General features: G+C 33.5%; 3 protein-coding genes across 3 annotated transcripts in view; 1 reads left to right on the top strand and 2 right to left on the bottom strand.

Annotated features, from left to right (window-relative positions):
• The window catches only part of LOC123670123 (eye-specific diacylglycerol kinase), a 149,986-nt gene extending 142,576 nt beyond the window's left edge, over positions 1–7,410 (top strand). The window contains exons 17-22 of the mRNA XM_045603629.1: positions 223–502; positions 1,567–1,767; positions 2,315–2,362; positions 2,517–2,580; positions 5,255–5,576; positions 6,320–7,410. Of these exons, the coding sequence (XP_045459585.1) occupies positions 223–502; positions 1,567–1,767; positions 2,315–2,362; positions 2,517–2,580; positions 5,255–5,576; positions 6,320–6,369 (965 nt within the window). The 3' untranslated portion in view covers positions 6,370–7,410. The remainder of the gene's footprint in view (positions 1–222; positions 503–1,566; positions 1,768–2,314; positions 2,363–2,516; positions 2,581–5,254; positions 5,577–6,319) is intronic.
• Positions 7,411–13,154: 5,744 nt separating this feature from the next.
• Positions 13,155–16,184, bottom strand: LOC123670322. The gene has a single exon (XM_045603823.1). The coding sequence runs from the start codon at positions 16,182–16,184 to the stop codon at positions 13,155–13,157; it is 3,030 nt and encodes a 1,009-aa protein (XP_045459779.1).
• A 46-nt stretch (positions 16,185–16,230) lies between these two features.
• LOC123670323 lies at positions 16,231–18,375 on the bottom strand. The gene has a single exon (XM_045603824.1). The coding sequence runs from the start codon at positions 18,373–18,375 to the stop codon at positions 16,231–16,233; it is 2,145 nt and encodes a 714-aa protein (XP_045459780.1).
• Positions 18,376–21,665: the final 3,290 nt, after the last annotated feature.

A 21,665-nucleotide genomic window follows, 5' to 3' on the forward strand; every position in this document is an offset into this window, starting at 1 on the left:
CTAAAAATACTTTTTTTTCTATACTTGAAATATAAATCATTTCGATTTTAACATAAAAACGGTAGGCAAAATATTAACAATTACTAAAGACTAAGAACGTGTAAACGGCATATCGATCAGGAATATATCTAAGAACTTAATTTGACTAAAAAGTGCATTCCTTATATTATAACGTCTTCCGCTTTGTTTGTTACGCGCAATTAAAGTCGAGTATTGTTTCAGCCGTTACCGCAGAACGCTTCTTCCGTATCGACAAAGCTCAAGAGAATCTCCACTACCCGACCGACATCGGTCACGAAAACATCTACATCCTGGACGCGGCGCCGCTGACGCCCGACACCGAGACCACCGCGCACCCCGACACCACCGCGTCTCTCGACCGCACCGGGCCGTCCGTGTCGCTCGACACCACGACCGGTCTCTCGGTGTCGCTGGACATATCTCAGAGTGTCGACACACCGAGTGCAGGCGTGTCCTTGGATGTTCCCGAATCTCATGCTAGGTGAGTGAGAATAGACGTTGCTAGACTGTGTTATCAACGTAGACGAAGTTATCACAAACTCTCTGATCGACGATTTAAAGTTTGCAACAAATCTAATAATAAAGTTTGTATCAAATAAGTATGTTTTAGAACGATGACAGGCGAGGCAAATTTTCACGATTTGTATCTGTTGAGTTATTGACATATGCTTGAGCAGTATTACGTCATCAGTACACTCAGTTTTATTAAAATGATTAAAGATAATAGTTATGCTGAAAACTACAACGAAAAAATATTAAATGTTGAAAATGGTATATGAATATGACTATGAATATTACTTGGTCAAAATTAAATTCAAATTGAAAAAAAAATTTAAAACAAGCTATTATTGAAATGTTAGCGCATTTTCATATTATGCTGCTATCGATCAAAATTTGTACTTCCGCTCATATAGAATAGTACGAAAATGTTTCGCGTATCACATTTTGTTTTAGATGTATCTACGATATAAAATATCTTTGAACGCGAAATAAAATCAATTCAATATAAACTTATAATTATAACATATAGGATTACCTTTGTAGATAAACAAGGAAAATTAAATAATTTGATCAAATTGATTTTAATTTTTAGTAAAAGCTTTAAAGGAAAAGTTTATTTTATTATTTTTAGCGCATTTAAAATATAAGCCTGTTTTTTAAAAAGGTTTTTTACTTTTAATTTATTTATGAATAAGCTCTCGCTGAACCATGAAAAGTCACTTATCGAAGCCAAAATTTTCAAATGCCTAATAATTAATTTTGAGACAAATTCACTTTTAAAACATACTAAGTGTAGAAATCAGCTAGTGATATTAGGCTTCTTATTATATAGTTATTAGTAGGCTAAATATGGTATCAATCTACTTAAAGCTTATATAAAAAGAATATGCAATAATGTCTACTGACAATATATTTAATTGAATTATTCAACAAACGTCCCTTTGCGCGACGGACAGTGTGTTGTTTCTCCACGTAGTATGAGTTTAAGTCACAACAATATATATTGCAAGAAATGTATTTACTCGAGACCTTTGTCCGTAACAGTGAATCTGGACTGGCGAGTCCAGGGCGTACATCGGACGAACCACTTTCACCTCAAACACCATCTCCAGGAGTCCCTCCGCATAAATCCGTCCTTTCCTCAAAAACATCCCCACAACTTCCTACTCATTCTCCTCCTCTGTGCACTAGCCCTCCAGTCAAAGAGTTACAGCCCAGTCGAGATTCCATTGCACGTTTCAAAACGTAAGTATACGCTGCAACTATATTGTCAATTACTTATATGAACGCAATAATCTTACGATATGTTTCCTATCTTCTAGGCTCGAACCAAAAAAGAGGACTGTATATACGATAAATTTATAAATAGAATGCTAATTTAATCTATGCTCTGTAATTTTTAAGAAAATTCTTTAGACTACATACATATTTTAAGTATGATAATAATTGTGAAGCTTGGACTCATTTAGATAGTCTGACGTTCCTTTCCAGCGTCAATTTCATTGGGACATTTAGTATGAATAATTTAGATGATGGTTTATACTCGATTTTTGTTTAACTTTTAAGAGTAGTTTTAGTCGCTTAAAAGTTACAATAAATCTTATTTTAAACTTTCTGTGTATTAGAAGCTAAATTTAGTTTGAAGTCAAGAATAGTTGAGTTAGGAAAAATGTCATATAGACTATGAACGACAAGGTAGTTAAACTATAGCGAGCACAGTAAGCATATTGTAGCTATGAGCACCTGTGTTCTAAAATCTGCACTCTATTCTCCTTTCTTCTATTGCATGCAGCGTTCATGAAAAACTGTTTGGATTTGAACAAGAAGTGTTTGGCTGTAGGTGAGATGTATTTCAGTAGATATTTCGTTCTTATTTTATTCAGTGTTATAGATTATCAGAATATAAGTTTGATAAAATTGTTTTAAAATATCTAAACAATGTTAATAAAGTTATTTACAAAGTAACGCGCGATTCAAGTTTGGTATTGTTTCAGAAATTTACTAGAGAAAACAACGGACGCGCTTCTCAAAGCGGCTAAAGTTGGCGACTTGAAAATGGTATGCGTAAACAATAAATAGTTCGTTTAAACTTCAAATCATTCTTTACTGCAGGGGTTTACAAATTTAGTAGTACCAAATATATTTAAATTTGATAGTGCCACACTTTTGTAAATTAACCAGTCCATTGTATGTTATACAAAAAGCGTTGTTTTTTTGCGTGAGTATCGAAATAAAAACGATCGCAGATAATATAGCCTTGAATGTTACCAAAACGATTATATTTCATTAGATAGTGTCACATAAAGAACAGCGATCTTTGATTTTAAAATTTTCACTTTTTGAAAGACAAATATGGTAAATGGATAATACAAACGCAATTTGTCATTTCATTTAATTTGTCGTTTGTCGTATCAGACCATGACGTGTAACTCCAAAGTATTTGTAATCTATCTTAAAATGTTTATCTAGTATTAGAATTATTCTATTGGTCTAATATAAATGAAATAATTTATTTGTTGATTTTGCTTATTCAGAGATCTACGGAACCGATTTAATAAATCATTTTTGCATCAGACGGTCTATTTATTGTAAAATGTTATCTCTCTATATATACTAACATAGATAGACATAAGATTTTAGCCAAAATGCTTTATTGTTTTACTTTTAACGTATAAAGTTTAAGAATATTAAAACGATTGTATTGAAATGAAATGAAAACATTTATTTCGTCATAAGGTGATATACACACTTAACGAAAGTCAAAATAATGTCATTTACGTTTTTTTCATTATTTATAATACAAATAAATTAAAAAAAAACTCGACAGTAATAAAAGAAAGTTAAGGTAGAAAAAAATCAAACAATAAAATAAAAATGTATATCTTAACATTGGGTACATTACAAACTTAGGTAATATGGTATATCTAGTGTTATGTGCAACCTTAACTTAGTCAAAACAATCAAAATATTAAATTACTATAAATTTCTAATGTCTCGGTAGACATTACCTTCCTATTATGTCCTCGGCTTTATTAAATATTACAATAAATAAGATAAACTAATGTCCCTAGTGTAGGCCAAGAAAAGAAAAAGCCGGAGAAAAAAAGCTCTCGATACTCTTTTAAAATTTAAATTCATATACGAGACAAAAAGTAACAGTATGACCATGAAATGATCAGGACTAACACGAGACAGCCAATCGTGTGCGCCGAAACCACCACATGACACCTGCTCACAATATTTTAACTATATCTAATAATAATAATAATAATAAATAACTTTATTGCACACAGTAACATATAACAATTACATAAGTATAAAGCTTAAAGGGAAAAAAATAATAATAATTACGTCGCATGCAACGGGCGGTCTTATCACTAGATAGTGATCTCTTCCAGACAACCCACTGTCTATTTACAGGTTGATATCAAAGACATTGCCTGGTCGAGCTTTATTCAATCCCATGCCTTTTCATTATTAAGATATTCATCTAATATATAAAATTCTCGTGTCGCGGTGTTTGTAGTTAAACTCCTCCGAAACGGCTTGACAGATTCTCATAAAATTTTGTGTGCATATTGGGTAGGTCTGAGAATCGAACAAATCTATTTTTCATTCCTTTAAATGTTAAGGGTAGTAATCCACCCCTATTTTTTTTTAATTTTTAGATATTTTTTTTGATAAAACATTAAAAATACATACAACCCTAAATTTTCAAACCTCTACGATCCTATCTTTTATTTGTTTATTATAAGCTTTAATTTTTTTGGCTAGATTTTTGTTTTTATTTTGTCATGACTTAGAATTAAAAAAATTATATTATTCTTAATTTTGCACCTCTCTACGATCAACCCCTATTTTTTCATCGCAATTTTTATTTTTTATTGTTTTTAATAATTTCCTTTAATTATGATTTTTTTCTCACTTCAATTTGATCTCCTGCCTTCGCCGGTCGATAACAATACAATCTCATGCCTCTTCTCTACTAAATACGGTAGGTCGTTTATGTATATTAAAAACAAGAATGGACCATGAATTGAGCCTTGTGGGATACCCCCCCCCCCCCCCCCCATCTGTATATGAGACCCAGACGACTTAGTACCATTTACTTCAAACCTCTGAGTTCTATCACTAAGATTCTAAGAACTCAGAAGTTTTAGTGCGGTATTTTTAATGCCATAATGACTGAGTTTCCTGATTAATGTGTTATGATGAACACAGTCAAAATGCCTTAGATAAATCACAAAATACACCTAAAGCATCACGCGACTCCTCCCAAGCATTGACTATCGAAGTAAAAAGCTCGACAACGGCATCAGTTGTTGAGCGTCCTTTAGTGAAACCGAACTGCTCGTTATGTAAAAGATTATTTGTTGTGAAATGGTTTAAAAGCTGACCGAGAATCACTTTTTCAAATATTTTACTACAGGCAGGTAGAATAGAAATGGGCCTGTAATTTGTTGGATCTGTAGGGCAACCGGACTTAAACAATGGTATAACTTTACTATGCTTCATAAGATTTCTTATAAGATTTTTTATTATTTTATTCACTATTAGATAACACTGTTACACCGATGTAATTTTAGTAATAAAAGATAACTACGACTCATTGTAAAAACCTAATCTAAAGAGAATGACTACATGAGGACCTACTTATAATAATATAATAATAACCTCTATCCCCGAACGCTCAATATCCGCCGCCGATACCTATACGCAACCAACTTTGCAGATGAAAGAATTACACAGCGCCGGTTACTCACTGCTCTCGATCGACGCGAGCGGGCAGACGGCGCTGCACGTGGCCGCGCGGTACGGGAACAAGGAAATCGTGAAGTACCTGATAGCGAGTGCACCAAGCGCGCTGCTCGACATGCGCGACAACGAGCGCGGGCAGACGGCGCTGCACAAGGCGGCGGCGCACAAGCGGCGCGCCATCTGCTGCATGCTGGTCGCGGGCGGCGCGTCGCTGTCGCGCGCCGACCGCTCCGGCCTCACGCCGCGCCACCTCGCGCTGCGCGCCGACGACCACGACCTCGCCGCCTACTTGGAGAGTGAGTTCTGTACTACATATATACTGAACCCCATAAGTATATCTGCTGCATGCTGGTCGCGGGCGGCGCGTCGCTGTCTCGCGCTGACCGCTTTGGCCTCAGGCCTACTTGGAGAATGAGTTCTTTACTACATATAGGTATCTGCTGCATGCTGCATGGTCTTCAACCGATAACTGCGATCGTTCAAATGAAGTCTCTTAAAAATTCCTACTCCTTTTTTAAATTTTACTTTGTCCTAATATAAGGACTATTCTGACACGGCATTTCTGAATAAACTGTTCAATTTTACAATGAAAGGACAATTTATACAAAACTACCTTGCCAGAATAGCTCATATATCAAGAAAATATAAATTAAATATATTATATAATTAATATCAAATTAAATATTAAAAATAAATTTCTCCATTTGAAGGATAGCAGTCGAACACTTTATGTGTAGGATTAGTGATTTAGTCGAAAATAATGGTCTAGTAACTGCGAGAATGCTTAAAAAATTGTCTTTTAGATTAATAAGTGGAGGCAACTCATTAATATACGTCTTTGCCGATCGGTTAAGCAATTTCAAAGGCGTCGCTTTAACAATTTATTTCAACGAATAAATTGTTAATGTCCGTATAATTAAAATCTTACCCTGTTATTATTATACACGGTGGAATTGCTTACTTTCTAGTAACATTGTATGTTCTTTGAACATATCCTATATTTTCGGTATGAATTTTTTAACAATTAGTTCTTTTGCAGGTCAAGAACACTTCCAACTTGCATCAGAAGATATAGAAACGGCCGTATGAAATCAATGATTGTAATTCTTCAATTAGCCGCAAAGAAATTACGAAGACTGCGCTCAGAGCGCCTAATCGAATCGGCTTTATATTTAAATAAATTGTACTCAAACACCAAAGTGATATTGAGAATTTAAATCACTGCTTCACTTGTAGTATTTCTATTAAAGTGATCTAGTTTTACTTGGAAATAAATAAATTTGGTCGACTACTTTATTATAAGAATTTATGAAACTCATCCATATTAGTATAATTTTAAAAGATTTAATATCATTATGATATAGTCACAATATAGATTTGTACTAATTATTTAAAATTGCACCATAATCGAAATATATAGTGAATTTTCAAACAGAACCACAAACATTTTATATAAACAAAACTACTTTTATTTTTATACTCATTGTATGTTTTTTCTCTAAAAGGTAATCAGAAGTAGCACATAGTATACCTAACCCGTAGTATTTAAAATTTAATAAGATTGATTAGACGTCATTAATCTTAGACGTATCATTAAAAAATATATTAATTTAATATTATCTAAGACGTCTAATGCCTGTAAAATAAACCTAATCGAAATTTTACGTAATTTTAATTAAAAGATGAACACGTTTATTTAAAGGTATATTCACTTTTATTCTTAAAAATTATTATAGAGATGTAACAGTCTTTGTTTAAATAATTAATCGATTTGAATATTTGTCTCGAAATATTTAGTAGTTAACTGCTTAAAATTTTACTTCGAATATTATATACGAGTTTAGTTGAGTGTTTCTGTACTGACATCGTATGTAAATAAAAACTACATTACAAATCAATTACACATAGATCTGTCTAAATTAGTAGTAACATAATTATGTAATTAATTGTAATCACGAATTAAGCGAGCCTTATAACTTAATAACATTTTACGAATTATTGCGTTGTAACTTATCAAAGATAATTGCTACCTACTCGTGGCAAAAATAAGGCCTATTAGTATCGTGTTTCCCGCGTGTCACGTATTTATCGCTCTTACAATCATAATTATACGATATCATTCTATTCTGATTTCTGTATTTATTTTACCTTGTATTATTGTAAGGAAATAATTATATGTGTGTCTATTGTATACTCGCTAGAATTGTAACTGTATTACTGGGGTCTTCCGTGCCTAAGGCAAATAAATTGTCTATGCTGTATACTCTCTCTTAAAGAAATTTGATTGCATAATTTAGTGTAGCACGGATGATACAAGCCCCAGTTGTTAAACCAGCTTCTATGTAGGTCTATTAGTGTAACTTTAACCCCATCCTCACTAGCCCTCTACTAAGTCGATATTGAAACAAAACTATCACGAGCGGAGTTATTATTCAATACTGTCGCCATCAAGTTGTCAAATAATAACAAAAACAGTTTTACAAACACTTTAAAGAGATGGTTTGATAGAGAAACTGGAAACTATAACGACAGTATTGGTCAATCACCTCGCAGTTCTTAAAATCAAAGGTCAGTATCGTCTTATTACTTGGCCCTGCCGTGATTTTACGGTCACTCATACGAGTAGTGTCATTACTATTTTATTAATATGACTGTATCGAATACCTCTACGTATGTACTAGATGTACCTAATAGTTTTAGTGTTTAACGAATTTACTCGTACTCGCTGACAAGCGAACAATGAAAGACAAAGCTGTGAGAATTTTGATCTAATGTAAAAAGTAAGTTCATTTTTATTATCGTAAGTGCGATTGTACTTCGTAATGCCGTTTGTGAATATATTTTGTCGTTGTAGACAGGGCTCCTTGAAGCTCACACTGTCCAGTACATACATGTGGCGTAATTGTGTTTGTTTTATATGAAATGACCACTCGTCGATGGTTGTCCAATGCGAAAAATCTTAATGATTCTAAGCGGGAACTAGTGAGCGGTTTTATAGTATATATATATATTTGATTGTATGTTTTAAAAAATTTACAAAAAATTCAACGCAGTTTTAAAAAAAAAATTAAATTGCATTTTTGAATAAATTTGTCAATAAGTACTTTCAGGCTAAAATTTATACAACAAATATTATAAATAATATATTCGTATTAATAATACTTTCCTACTAGATATTACTCGTCTGTGTAAATATTGTATTGGAGGCCTTCATCGCGTTAAGGTAAAAGAAAGTACATACTATAAAATATTTTAGAATATTAGTATACTTCTCGACCAAATTCTATCTTATGTAATATTCAAATTGAACAGTATATCACTAGATTATAAAATATTGTCAAATATTTCATATATTTACAAACGCCGAAAGTATACCTACGTTAATAATGAAAGAAATTATTTTGGCTATAAAAACTGGCAATATGATATAAAATGTCTGAAAATTACGACGAATATTTCTACTTTTATTTGTTTTTTCTCTTATTCCCATAGGAAAATTTACGTTGGCTGCCCATTTTTAGTAGCTAGATTATTTCAACTTCGTTTATCTTGCTTATTTAAAAAAAATAGTCTATTAAAAAAAAATTACATGCTGATTAATTCACCAACATTTAAAATGCACGTGTTGTTTTTATGATTATTATTGGTTCAATTATTTTTACCACTTAAAAGTCCACACTGCATTCCATTCTATTAAATCGTATAATTATTTTACCGATTAACTTAAATGTTTCCCTAAAAGTTAGGTATTTGATAACATAATTCTGTTTTGTTCACAAAATAAGCAACTAACAAAATTCGCTGTAGTGGCCATTTTCAATTGGATTCTTATACATATATACATATATATTTAATTGTAGTACAAACGAAAAATAGGGACAACTATTAGTAAAACAGTATTTATAATTATATAAAAGTGATATAATCATTCTCAGTGTGTGATTTGTTGACGGTTGTTATCCTTACAGCTTATTTGTTCGTAGTTCGTGTTATTTAAATCATTGTTATTTAAGTTATTGTAGCAAAATGTTAACTACGTTATTTTATAATATAAGAGATGCCGTATCAACAAAATGTTATGTATGTATATTTGGACAACTCATAAAATAAATCTTGATAGTGTGTTTGGTTAATAATATAAATCATTTTAAATTTATAAAGTAGAAAATAAATAACTTAATATCTGTCAAAGTATCTACGTCTTAATTTGAGTCAGCTAAGGTTGTATGACTCGTTGAACTGAATTCAAGAAATAACCGAAACGAAAATACGGCGTGACACTGAACGAGCGTCGGAGAAGCGCTCAAGCTCAAGAAGAAATAATATAATAGTTGGACATTTTGGTTTAATAAACTAACTAAGTATTATTGTATTTCCTTTACAAATGAATTGCTTGTTTATGTGTAGGTTATGTCTTACTTTGTCTCTAACTTTATAATTTGCAGAACTTGCAATTTGCACTGAAATAAAAAAAAAAACATAAAAGAAATGGAAAAGATTCCTTTGTTATGTAGTGGTCATTTCTTGCAATTTAACTTAAAGTGGTCAGGTCTCTCGTGTGTCATGATGATATTTTATAACTAAACTTTAAAAACCTATGTAATTTTATTTAAACTAAAAAGTTTTTCTCACTTAGAAAACATGCTAACTTTTCTAATTAAGAAGATAAGAACCAAAATATTTGTAAAAAAAAATACATTTTAAAAAGAATTTTAGGATATTTTTAAAAATATTTTTGCATACCTATCTCGAAATTATAATCGAAATTTGTAAACTATTCAAATGACGTAAGACGTAGATACTATCATCACATTATCGTAGAAAGTTTTAATAATGTTTTATCCGCGACCATTTTGAAAAAAGTAGGTAAATTAAGTATGAACTTTCCAAAAGTGTTTAAAATCAAATTTTATTCAAGTAATTTTGAAAGCACTAATTTCTTTGTAAAATAATTAATTTTGCACCCAAAATTCACTATTTTAAATAAAACTATTTAATAAAGTACACCGCGAACAATAAATGAAATTATAAACAGTAACTTGTTTTATTTTCCTATATGTTTTAAACGTTGCTGGATTTAAGTGAGAATTTCTCAGGTTTCTCCTAACTCCTAAATCGCCCGGAGGAATTTAAAAGATTCGTGTGAAAAACCTGACGATTTTATATTAGAGAAAAACCGAAGTTAATGAAAAGTAATAAAATCTTAATTTTAACAAATTCTACTATTTCTGTAGTGTCATTAGAAAAACTCATGCGAGTCAAATGCGAAAAATTGATGTGAGTCTTCGGTATTTTATATGGATAGAACCTTACGGGTATTTCACGTTCCGACTTATCAAAGTAGAAATTTACAATTTGACACCATGTGGTATACCTGTGAACGTGTCATAAACAATATATTATCGCATTTCTTTCTTAAGAGTAGAATTTGATTCATTATCTTAAGTTAAATGATACTCAACTATATTAATGTATAAATACTATTAAATATCTTTAGTCTAAAAATACTTAAACAACTAACTTGTAAATACTATACATAATATAAACGTTTAAATATTAAACATAATAAATATGTAAATATATATAAATATAATAAATAAATATAATAAATAAATATCTTATAACATACACACACGGTCCTTTCCCGACTAGAAAAAAGGTCAGGCTCAACCAGATCATGTATCTGGACCGGATCAGGATAGAATGAGGCATGCCAGATCCGACAAGCTCTATCAGGACCAGGTCTGGTCCAGACAAGGATAGCCTGATGTGAAATATAATCAAGTATGGTAAGGCATACTGGATCCGCATCCGGTCCGGTCCAGATCAGGATAGCCTGATGTAAAATATAATCACGTATGGTAAGGCATACTGAATCAGGACCCGGTCCGGTCCAGATCAGGATAGCCTGAAAGAAATTAGGCGAACTGAGCCTGAATCGCGCTATTAATGTTTTTAAGCGCACTTAGTATTATATACAGTTATCAGGACAGTCTAGCAGGGAGTCCATTTCTACACAGTGGAGCAGTCGTAAGTAATAGGAAATAGTTAATTAATAGTTAATTATTAGAAGTTAATAAATAAAATTTAATTAATAATAATAATAAATTAATAACAAAAATAAATAAAAATAATTAATATTTAAAGTAAAAAAATAAATAAATAATACATTGGAAAAAATAAACGGAAATAAATATCCTAATTATCCTGATCAGGTCCAGAAAAATCATCTGCGTCACATGCCTTATCTAGTCCTGGTCGGGCATGCCTGGTCCTTCTAAGGAAGGCGAAAAAATTTCTACTCGGGTTGTTACTACTGTAAGCAACTTAATGCTTGTGTTATAGGTAGGTAACACCCGGCTATTAAACCATTTTTTTTATAAATATACATAGAAATAATACGTATACAAATAAATAAAAAGCGGGAGTCGAACTTAAAATCCCGGAGCAAAAAGCAGAAATGACTACAAACTGCGCCAAGGGGCTAGAGTCTTTTATTTACTCTATTTCATTGTCTTCTAACCATAACGTTGAAGGCATCGTTATATATGTCACACACTTCAGACTATCGCAGTCCACTGCTGGACATAGACCTTCCCAAGCACGGGAAGAGATGGGGTGGCTATATTCTTTGATGCCGTAGCCACACAGCAAAAAATATATATGTAACTATATAAAATGCTGTGTGGTTATGGCAGTAAAGAATACAGGCAGGTCTCTTCGCGTGGGTGTCGTAAGTGGCGACTAAGTGATAATACAGTTCCACTATCACCTTGGAATTTAAAAAGGCGACTGTTGGCGGAATAACCATCTAACTGCTGGCTTTCAAATACACAGGCCGAAGTCGGGCAGCAGCGTCTTCGGTGCGACAAAGCCAGCCCTGCGGTCACCAACGCCTGGCCAGCGTGGTAACTATGGGCAAAACACATGAGTTCGTGCCATATTTGGCGCGAACTTGTGGAGGCCTATGTCCAGCAGTGGACTGCAATAGGCTGAAATGATAATGATGATGATGATTTTTATAGGCTATTATGTAATCTATTCTTGTTACCTTTCCAAAGCTCTAAATTTTTAGGCATAAATTGTTTTACAATGCCTTTGTACTTAGGTACCTAATTTTTAGTACAAATTTGAGGCATTTAGGTCGAGTTTTCCTTTCGACTTTATAAATTTTATCAAATTATCTACACGAAAGGACAAAGCGGCGCTGTATTGAAAATGTTTGCATAAAATCTTTCTACTTCAGGTTATCTAAATGTCGACTTATTTGAATAATAAAATGTACGATTGTAAATATTTTATTAGGTATATTTACGTATGCTCACAAAGTAATTGTGCTATTACTACACCTCTACAATACATTTTTAGGCAGCAAAAATATGCATCACTTTGTACAATCCGCTACCACTTTAGAAAACACTTCGTTTTCTTTGATGTACTTCACTACTTCACTTCTTCACAATAAAATAACCAGACACTATGATTTAACTATTATGTATATTTTCCAAGTGTATATACATGAATGGAACACATTTGACTTAAGTTTTAGAAAAAACCAAACATTAGCGTGATTAAAAATACAATTACCGCCATCTATTAGTGACCAATTAAACTAACATATACATTCCGCCCACCATGGACCGAACGGTTCATAAGAAATTAATCCAGACAATTTGACAAAGTCTAATCCATTGTGGGTGAAATTCAAGCAATTATAAATTAACTTATAAACAATGTGTACACAAATTTAACTAATATTCAGTATAAATAATTTAAACTTCTCTAATATAACTCAACTTAAATAAACAAATCTTCAATAAACTCAACAAAGCTAACTTAAATATCAAAAATGCACATTATATCAGTTTCTCAACTTAATTATTAACTGGTAAAATACAAATTTTTGAAATAGGTCTTTTGATGACAATGCCTTTGCATTTCAAACTTACAACACGCGTAACATTATCCTGACCAGTATGTTTGTCAACAATTATTCCATAAAGCCATCTGGCTGGTGGAAGATTTTCTTCTTTAACTAAGGCTACGTCTCCGATTTTTGGCTCAGGAGAGTGACGATTCCAACGATACCGGTGTAGGAAATGAGATAGATACTCATTTGACCACCGTCGCCAAAAGTATTGGGTCATTCGCTGTACCAACTGCCATCTTCGGAGACTAGCTATTGTTGACTTCTCATAATTATCATCTGGAACAAGTAGAAGAGGTTCTCCCACAAGAAAATGTCCGGGTGTAAGTGGAAACGGATCCTGTGCGTCATCACTTAAAGTAGTCAATGGTCTTGAATTAAGACATGCCTCAATTTGGGAAAGAACCGTACTCAACTCCTCAAACGTCAGAGTTGAGTTTCCAATCGCTCTTTTCAGGTGGTGCTTCGTTGATTTAATCCCTGCTTCCCATAATCCACCAAAGTGTGGAGTGTAAGGTGGAATGCGATGCCAAGTAGTGCCGTTACCCGAAAGCCAATTAGCTATCTCCACAGATACACTTGATCTCTCTTTCAAAAGCAACTTTTTAATTTCCTTTTCAGCTCCAACAAAATTAGAACCATTATCGCTCCACAAATCTGAAACGTGACCTCGCCTAGCCACCATACGTTTAAATGCGGCTATAAATCCTTCAGATGTCACATCACTGACAGCTTCAAGATGTATAGCCTTAGTAGCCATACATATAAAGAAGCAAATATAACCTTTAGTAGAGCGATGACCCCTACCCTTTGTGGTTCTTATTGCAATGGGTCCTGCATAATCTACACCGGTCTGACGAAAAGGTCTGTCTGCTGTTACTCGAGATGCAGGTAACTGACCCATAATGGGTTGATTTGATGGAGGGGCATGACGTATACACGTAACGCATTTTCTGACATATAGCTTGACCAAATTCTTAGCATCAACGATCCAGTACTTCGTCCTAATAAAACTAAGCATTAGCTGTGGGCCTCCATGAAGAGTCTTTTCGTGTGCATCTGCGATAATAAGTTGTGCTAAATGCGAGTTACGTGGAATCAAAATTGGATGTTTCATGTCATCGCTTAACTCAGCATTCTGCAAACGTCCTCCAACTCTTAACAAACCATTACTATCTATGAAAGGGTTAAGAGACACAAGTTTACTCTTCTTAGTTACCGATTTAATTTTAATAATACTCTCGATGTCACAAGCAAAGAACTTCTTCTGAAAGTAAATTATACATTTTTCCAATGCCTTGTTTAACTCTAGACTTGTAAGATAACTAGGAAAAACAATTTTACGCGAGGAATGTAACCATTTAAAATAACATCTCAAATAAGCGATCGTTCTAATTAATTTTCGGAGCGTTGAGAATCTTGTAAATAGTTCTTCTTCTTCAATACTATTTACCGTATGACAAAGTCTTTTATCTCTTTCTTCCAGTTTGGTATCTTGGCCTTTTTCTTGTGGACTGTAGTTGATAGTAAATTCACTTAGCCAAGATGGACCATGTTTCCACAAGCTTAAATTTTCATAATCTTTAACACCCCTTGATGCACAATCAGCTGGGTTGTCTTTAGATTTTACGTGTGCCCATTGACTTCGATCTAAAATTGTCAAGATCTCCGAAGTACGATTGGCAACAAATGTTTTCCATTTACTTGGATGACTACTGAGCCACTCAAGTACCACGGAAGAGTCTGTCCAAGCGTGAATTTTTTCTTTAGGAATCTCCAATATCTCCGAAACCTCCAAAATGAGCTTGGCAAGAAGCTGAGCTCCGCAGAGCTCCAAACGAGGGATGGAGACTTGTTTAATTGGAGAAACCTTGGTCTTGGATGTGACAAGATTTACATGCACTTCATTATTCTTATCTATAATGCGAGTATATACAACTGCAGCATAGGCCTGATTTGACGCATCACTGAATCCATGCAGCTCTACTTCTTTATCATCAACATTTGTGTGCATCCATCGAGGAATGCGGAAATTGTTAAGTTTTGCAAGATCTGACCGGTAAGTAAGCCATTCTTGTAACAAATGAGGTGGAAGTTCGTGATCCCAATCTATACCTGATATCCAAAGTTTTTGAATAAAGATTTTAGAAGTAATAATAGTTGGGGCTATCCACCCTAAAGGGTCGAACAAACGCGAGATATCCGAAATTACTTTCCTCTTTGTTACTGGAAATTCTAACTGTGGTAATTGGACACTGTATTCAATTTCGTCTGTGCTACTATTCCAGGTAAGTCCTAACACTTTCTGAATAGCCTCTGATTCCTTTCCTGCCCCTATTTTAATCCTAGACTCCTTCTCTTCTTTTCTCTGTCCTATTTTTTCCATAAACTCCTTACTATTACTTGCCCATTTTTGCAATTGAAATCCTCCCTTACCCAATATGCTACTAATTTCATTTTTTATTTTCAGGCATTCTTCGACCGTTTGGCAACCAGTCATAAGATCGTCCATGTAAAAATCATTTATAATTTTCTCCACAGCAGCAGGATGATTTACACCTTCATCGTAGGCTACTTGCTGCAGAACTCTAACGGCAAGGTAAGGTGCAGACGCAATTCCGAAAGTAACACGTAACATTCTGTAATGTTGTATTGTTCCAGATTCATCGCGCCACAAGATACGCTGGAACTCATCTGCATCCTCCAGGTTTACCTTCACCTGTCGATACATCTTAACGATGTCTGCTACCAAACAAATATGATGTTTGCGCCATCGCATAACGATATGCCTCAAAGTATTTTGAAGAGACGGGCCAAGTAACAGATCATTGTTTAGACTTACACCATTAGTTCCAAAGCAGGATGCATCAAAGACTACTCTAACCTTAGATGTTACCTTATCATTACGTACTACGGCATGGTGTGGCAAATACACCACATCTGATTTATCGCGCTGTTCTTCAGGAACTAACTCCATGTGATTAAGATGTAAGTACTCGTTTATTACTTGTGCATATTGTTCTTTAAATTCTGTATTTTTTGATAATCTTTTTTCTAGTTGATAGTCTCTTAGTTGCAATTTCTCTAAAATTTCCCTTTTTACAGACTGGGTTGACGTCGCGAAAGGGAAGCTTCACAATATATCGTCCGCATTCATCTCTGGTCACTGTATTATAAAAAATCTCCTCACATTTCTGCTCATCTTCAGTGAGCATTTTCTTCTTAATTGGAACATCCTCTAATTCCCAGAACTTTCTCAAAAGATCATTGTCATTGCACTGGGTGTGCATGCTGACAACAATAGTATTTCCTTGGCACGACTCTGAACTTTGACTTTGACCTGAGTGTATTTGACCAGACAAGATCCATCCCAGCTGGGTGTTCTGGGCTACGGGACACCCGGGAGGACCCTTGATAAGACCTTTAACTACAATCTGACCATACACTTCTGCGCCAAGTAACAAGTCTATTTTATTTGGTACGTCAAACTTCGGGTCAGCTAACTTCAAGCTTGTTAGTTCGGGCCACAACTGAACATTTACTTTCTTTGAGGGAAGAAAAGATGTCAGTTTGCTTAGCACATGGGCCTTGACGACCAAAGTGAATTGCGGATTATGAATTGACTTTAGTTTGATTTCAACTACTGACATAGATAGTAAAGACTCATTTCTACATCCGATTCCAGAAATGTGAACCTTGTTGGGAATTTTCTTCAGTCCAAGGGCTTGGACAGCCGACTCCGTGATAAACGAAGCCTGTGAGCCTTGATCCAACAAACATCTATAAATTAGACCAATACTACCCGTTCGAGACTCCACTTCCACAATAGCTGTAGCCAGGAGGACTTGGCTACAACTATTTGAATAACAGGTATCTACTTTAGTTACTCCTTGTGATGTGGTTGCTGAAGAAACTACTACACCTTTATCTTTGGACTCGGCACTCTCCATGCTCTGCACTACATTTGGAGGGTGCAGCAGCGAATGATGCTTCCGTTTACATACTCTACATCTAGTGGTTTTGCGGCATGAGTAAACGGAATGGTTCGGGCTGAAACAGTTAAAACACAAACGACTGGTCTGGATAAAACTATGTCGTGCTTCATAATCAGCCTTAGCAAAATCTTTACAATTTATTAATTTATGATTGGCCTTACAATACTGACAGTTTAAATTAGTATTATTAAAGTTAGCATTATTTAAACTTTCTACTTGAGCGACATTAATAGCCTTTCGTGCGTTACAAGGTTTAGAAATAATATGCTTAGTGTCTAAAAACTCTAATGACCTAAATTTATGTTCTAGAAACTCCCTAAAAGCAGTCAAAGTGGGCAACCCTTCAGTTTCATTTGACTTTAATTCCCATTGCTTTCTGGACTCAGGATCAAGCTTTTGACTGAATATATAAATAACAATGATATCCCAATTACTGACGTCAACACCTATGTTCTGTAGCGCGCTTAAACATTCGTTCATATTATCTAATAACTCCTTAATGGCATTCGACGATTCATATTGCAAATACTTCTGGCTCATGAAACGTCTCAGAATATTATTAGATAAATATTTTTTGTTATCATAACGATTAGTTAACTGAGTCCAGCAAACATTATAATTCTTTTCAGTAATAGGAACATGTCTTAAAAGCTGCTCCGCCTCTCCCGACAAATGACCTTTGAGATAATGTAGTTTCTGAACATTATCTAATTTAATATTATTGTGAATCAATGACGTGAACAGATCTTTAAAACTTGTCCACTCTGAATACTTTCCCGAAAATTTCGGTATGCTAATCTCTGGTAATTTTACAAAACAATTAGATGTATCTTTAATGTTCGATACCATTGAAGTTTCTGTTACAGATTTAACTTTGGTTTTTAATGTATTTAAAACATCTTTTAATTCTGTTTTATAATCAAAGTATAAATTTTCGGTTTGGTCATAAATTGAATTCTTATAATAACTAGAAGTTTCTAACTCATTCTTACCAATCTCTGTAATTATCTGCCGATGTATGTCACAAAACGATTGCCACTGATTCTCTAAAGCTTCTAAACGCGTTTCAACATATGAGACTGAAATACGATCCTTAGGTGATTTCCTAAAGTTGATTTTACCTTTAGAGATAAGTTCTTTATTATTCTCCTGAAGTTTATTAAACGTTTCCATGGCAATCCTTAAATGACACAAATGACATAAATATTTTAAATAGGTTAGTTTTAAATTATTACAAATATTACTAGTAGCAAAACAATACAAATTTTCAATGTTCAATAACTTCACACAATTTTTTCTAAGTCAATATTCTAAACATCGATTCTTCTAAATGTTTGACAATTTGGGATATAAACAATTTTTAGCATAGGTACCCGTCAGTTCACTTTTCTGCAATTATTAGTCTATGTCCATTCACAAATTATGATTTTAATGTTATGATCTTCTTTGACTTAAGATCCACTTCAGCTCGGCAATTATTATCAAGATTAGATAAGTACTTACAGTTTATCGGCACTTCACTCACTAAACTATCTTCTAACTCCTGGGTCTGGTCATTTTATCGTGGGTCGTCTCCGTGACGTCATCAGCTGCTCCTCTCTCACTCCCTCCAATACTGCTGACGCCACTGCCAGTCTTCTTGGCTGAAATCCCTGGCTCAGAACTCCAGGGCTGGCACCATCGATGACAATCCGTCACCACGTCGATGCCGACTCTCACAAAAAACCCTGGCTAGGGCTAATAATCCGGCTCGAAGGACCAAATGTACAATCCGCTACCACTTTAGAAAACACTTCGTTTTCTTTGATGTACTTCACTACTTCACTTCTTCACAATAAAATAACCAGACACTATGATTTAACTATTATGTATATTTTCCAAGTGTATATACATGAATGGAACACATTTGACTTAAGTTTTAGAAAAAACCAAACATTAGCGTGATTAAAAATACAATTACCGCCATCTATTAGTGACCAATTAAACTAACATATACACACTTGTCAATGAATTTGTGCCAACTTGCAAAACAGTCGTGAATGAAAATATTAATATTTTTTAGATTCGTATTTAAATATTTAAAAAACAAGTTCTTTATTATGTTATCTGATAACGATCGGAACCTACTCATAGTAGTTAACATATCTGCCAACCCGCAGTGGAGCAGCGTAGTGGATTAAGCTCCAATCCTTCATGGACAAAGAGGTCTATAGGTATACCCAATAGTGCGATATTACAGGCTGAATACGATGCGATGCAAATGTTTTATAATGTGATTCCAATTAGACATTAAAAATGCGAAGCGACTTTTACTTTTCGTAAATCTAGTAATTTACTTTTAATGCGGCGTAATTGCTTTCGACGTTACTAGAAAAGGATGATTTGGTATTTATATTGTACTTTAATCCATATCGCATTAATTTCGTTTTTAAGCATTTTTTGAAAATAGTTGTAAAACGGAATAATAATGATAATACTCTTTGTTGTACACCATTAAAAGAAACAAAAAAAAAACATGAAATGAAAGATGTACAAAGGCGGTCTTAGCGCTGAAAGAGCGATCTCTTCTAGACAACCTTTGGGTATATAACACGAAATAGAAACTGCAGTTAGGAAGTAAACAAATAATTGGTGTGCGAATTAGAATATTTGAATAAAGTACAAATAGATAATGGAATGTTTAGTTGTTTTACTTATATCTATATACAATTAATAAAATTAGAGTGTTTGTTTGTAATACTAAAATAACCTCTTTTTACTAAATACACTCGTATGTATCGTATATGTGTATGCGTGTATGTATAAGTATCGTATTATTTGTATCTACGTGTGTATAAATTATTATGTATTTATTTATATATTGTATAATTATGTATTTATATTATATTTTTATTATCTATATGTTTAGATTGTACACGCTAATTTTGCGACTGTTTTATAAGTTTCCTGTAGCAGGACTACTGGAAGAGATTCCATCATGGGATAAGTAGTGCCTTTGTACCAGCATTGTTTATAAGAGCTATTTCCTTTTGCTTTCCTAGTGTACATAAATTGTTAAATAAATAAATAAATGCATATGGATTTATACACGGTACATATACCAAAATAACATTTTTTACAATTTTTGTCTGTTTTTCTGTCTGTCTGTTTGTTCCGGCTAATCTCTGAAACCGCTAGACCGATTTTGACGGGGTCTTCACTGGCAGATAGCTGATGTAGTAAAGAGTAACTTAGGCTACTTTTATTTTAGAAATTTATTTGTTTTATATTTCTGCGAACTGAACAACTAACTTCTTTGTCAAATTACACACGGACAAAGTCGCGGGTATAGCTAGTATATAATATAACACTAATGGCTAATGTTATTAAGGCCAAAGTTCATTTATGTATTTTTAAAATTGAAAAACTAAACTTTAATATTTCTAACTCCAAAAAAGCATACAGCTCTTACAAATACGGGTATATTGACTTTGAAATGTGAAATTTCCCATAACGTTGAAATTAAGACCACTTGTTTAATTGTACAAAAACCTAAAAACTTAATAACTCTTTAATATAGCGCATTAGGGTCAGTCGATCACTCAAGACTCGTAATTTTGTCAGTAAAAATTGTATTTGCGCAGTGATTAAACGACTACGAAATCAAACTTTTATAAATGTAGGTTATTAGCTGATAACTCTTATCTTTATAAGATTGTACTACCGGTAAAACACGAGCTAATGTTACAAAAGCTGTTAAAAGCTGCTTTTACTTAAACTTACATAATGGTTGTGTGAGTTTGGATTCCTGACAAAGAGTATCCTAATAAGGACTATGGAGTTCCTAGTATTGCTTTGTTTATATTGCCAATACTAAAAAATGCTTAAAATCTAGATAATATACTTAATGAATACCCATGATAAGAAAGTAATTAATGAAATGAAATTTATAAATAAAAAATTATGGTTTGACGTCACACGATTAAAAAAATCCATTAATCAATATAATATAATCAACGATAATGGGCTCAACTCGTGGTTCAAACGTGATAGACTAATGTCCTGAATGATAGATTTAAATTTTTTGGTTCTGTAATGGTCTACATGTGCATGCATTTGCGTATGGGGGTGTGAGTAACGGTGTGGATATGTGAGTCTGTACACATATTTGTGTGTTTGTTTATGTGTAATCTTAGTAGTGGTTACAATTTGTACAATTTTTTTAATCGCCATTCTAAACAATTTTCAAATATTTTAAATATTAACGCCGTACGATTTACGACGGCTAAGACGCTGGAACTAAATATGATAGCAATAAATTAAAAACATTTCTCTTTATAGAATTACAAAGTCACAATACAAAAATATAAAGCAAGACTACGTTGGCGGAATTTTCTATACACCGCTTCAAAATACAACGGCAGTGAATGATTATGTACATTATTCTTGTTGTTTGCAGATTATTTATTGTGCTTCCTGATTGT

Source organism: Melitaea cinxia, chromosome 4, assembly GCF_905220565.1.
Source record: "Melitaea cinxia chromosome 4, ilMelCinx1.1, whole genome shotgun sequence".
NCBI lineage: Eukaryota > Metazoa > Arthropoda > Insecta > Lepidoptera > Nymphalidae > Melitaea > Melitaea cinxia.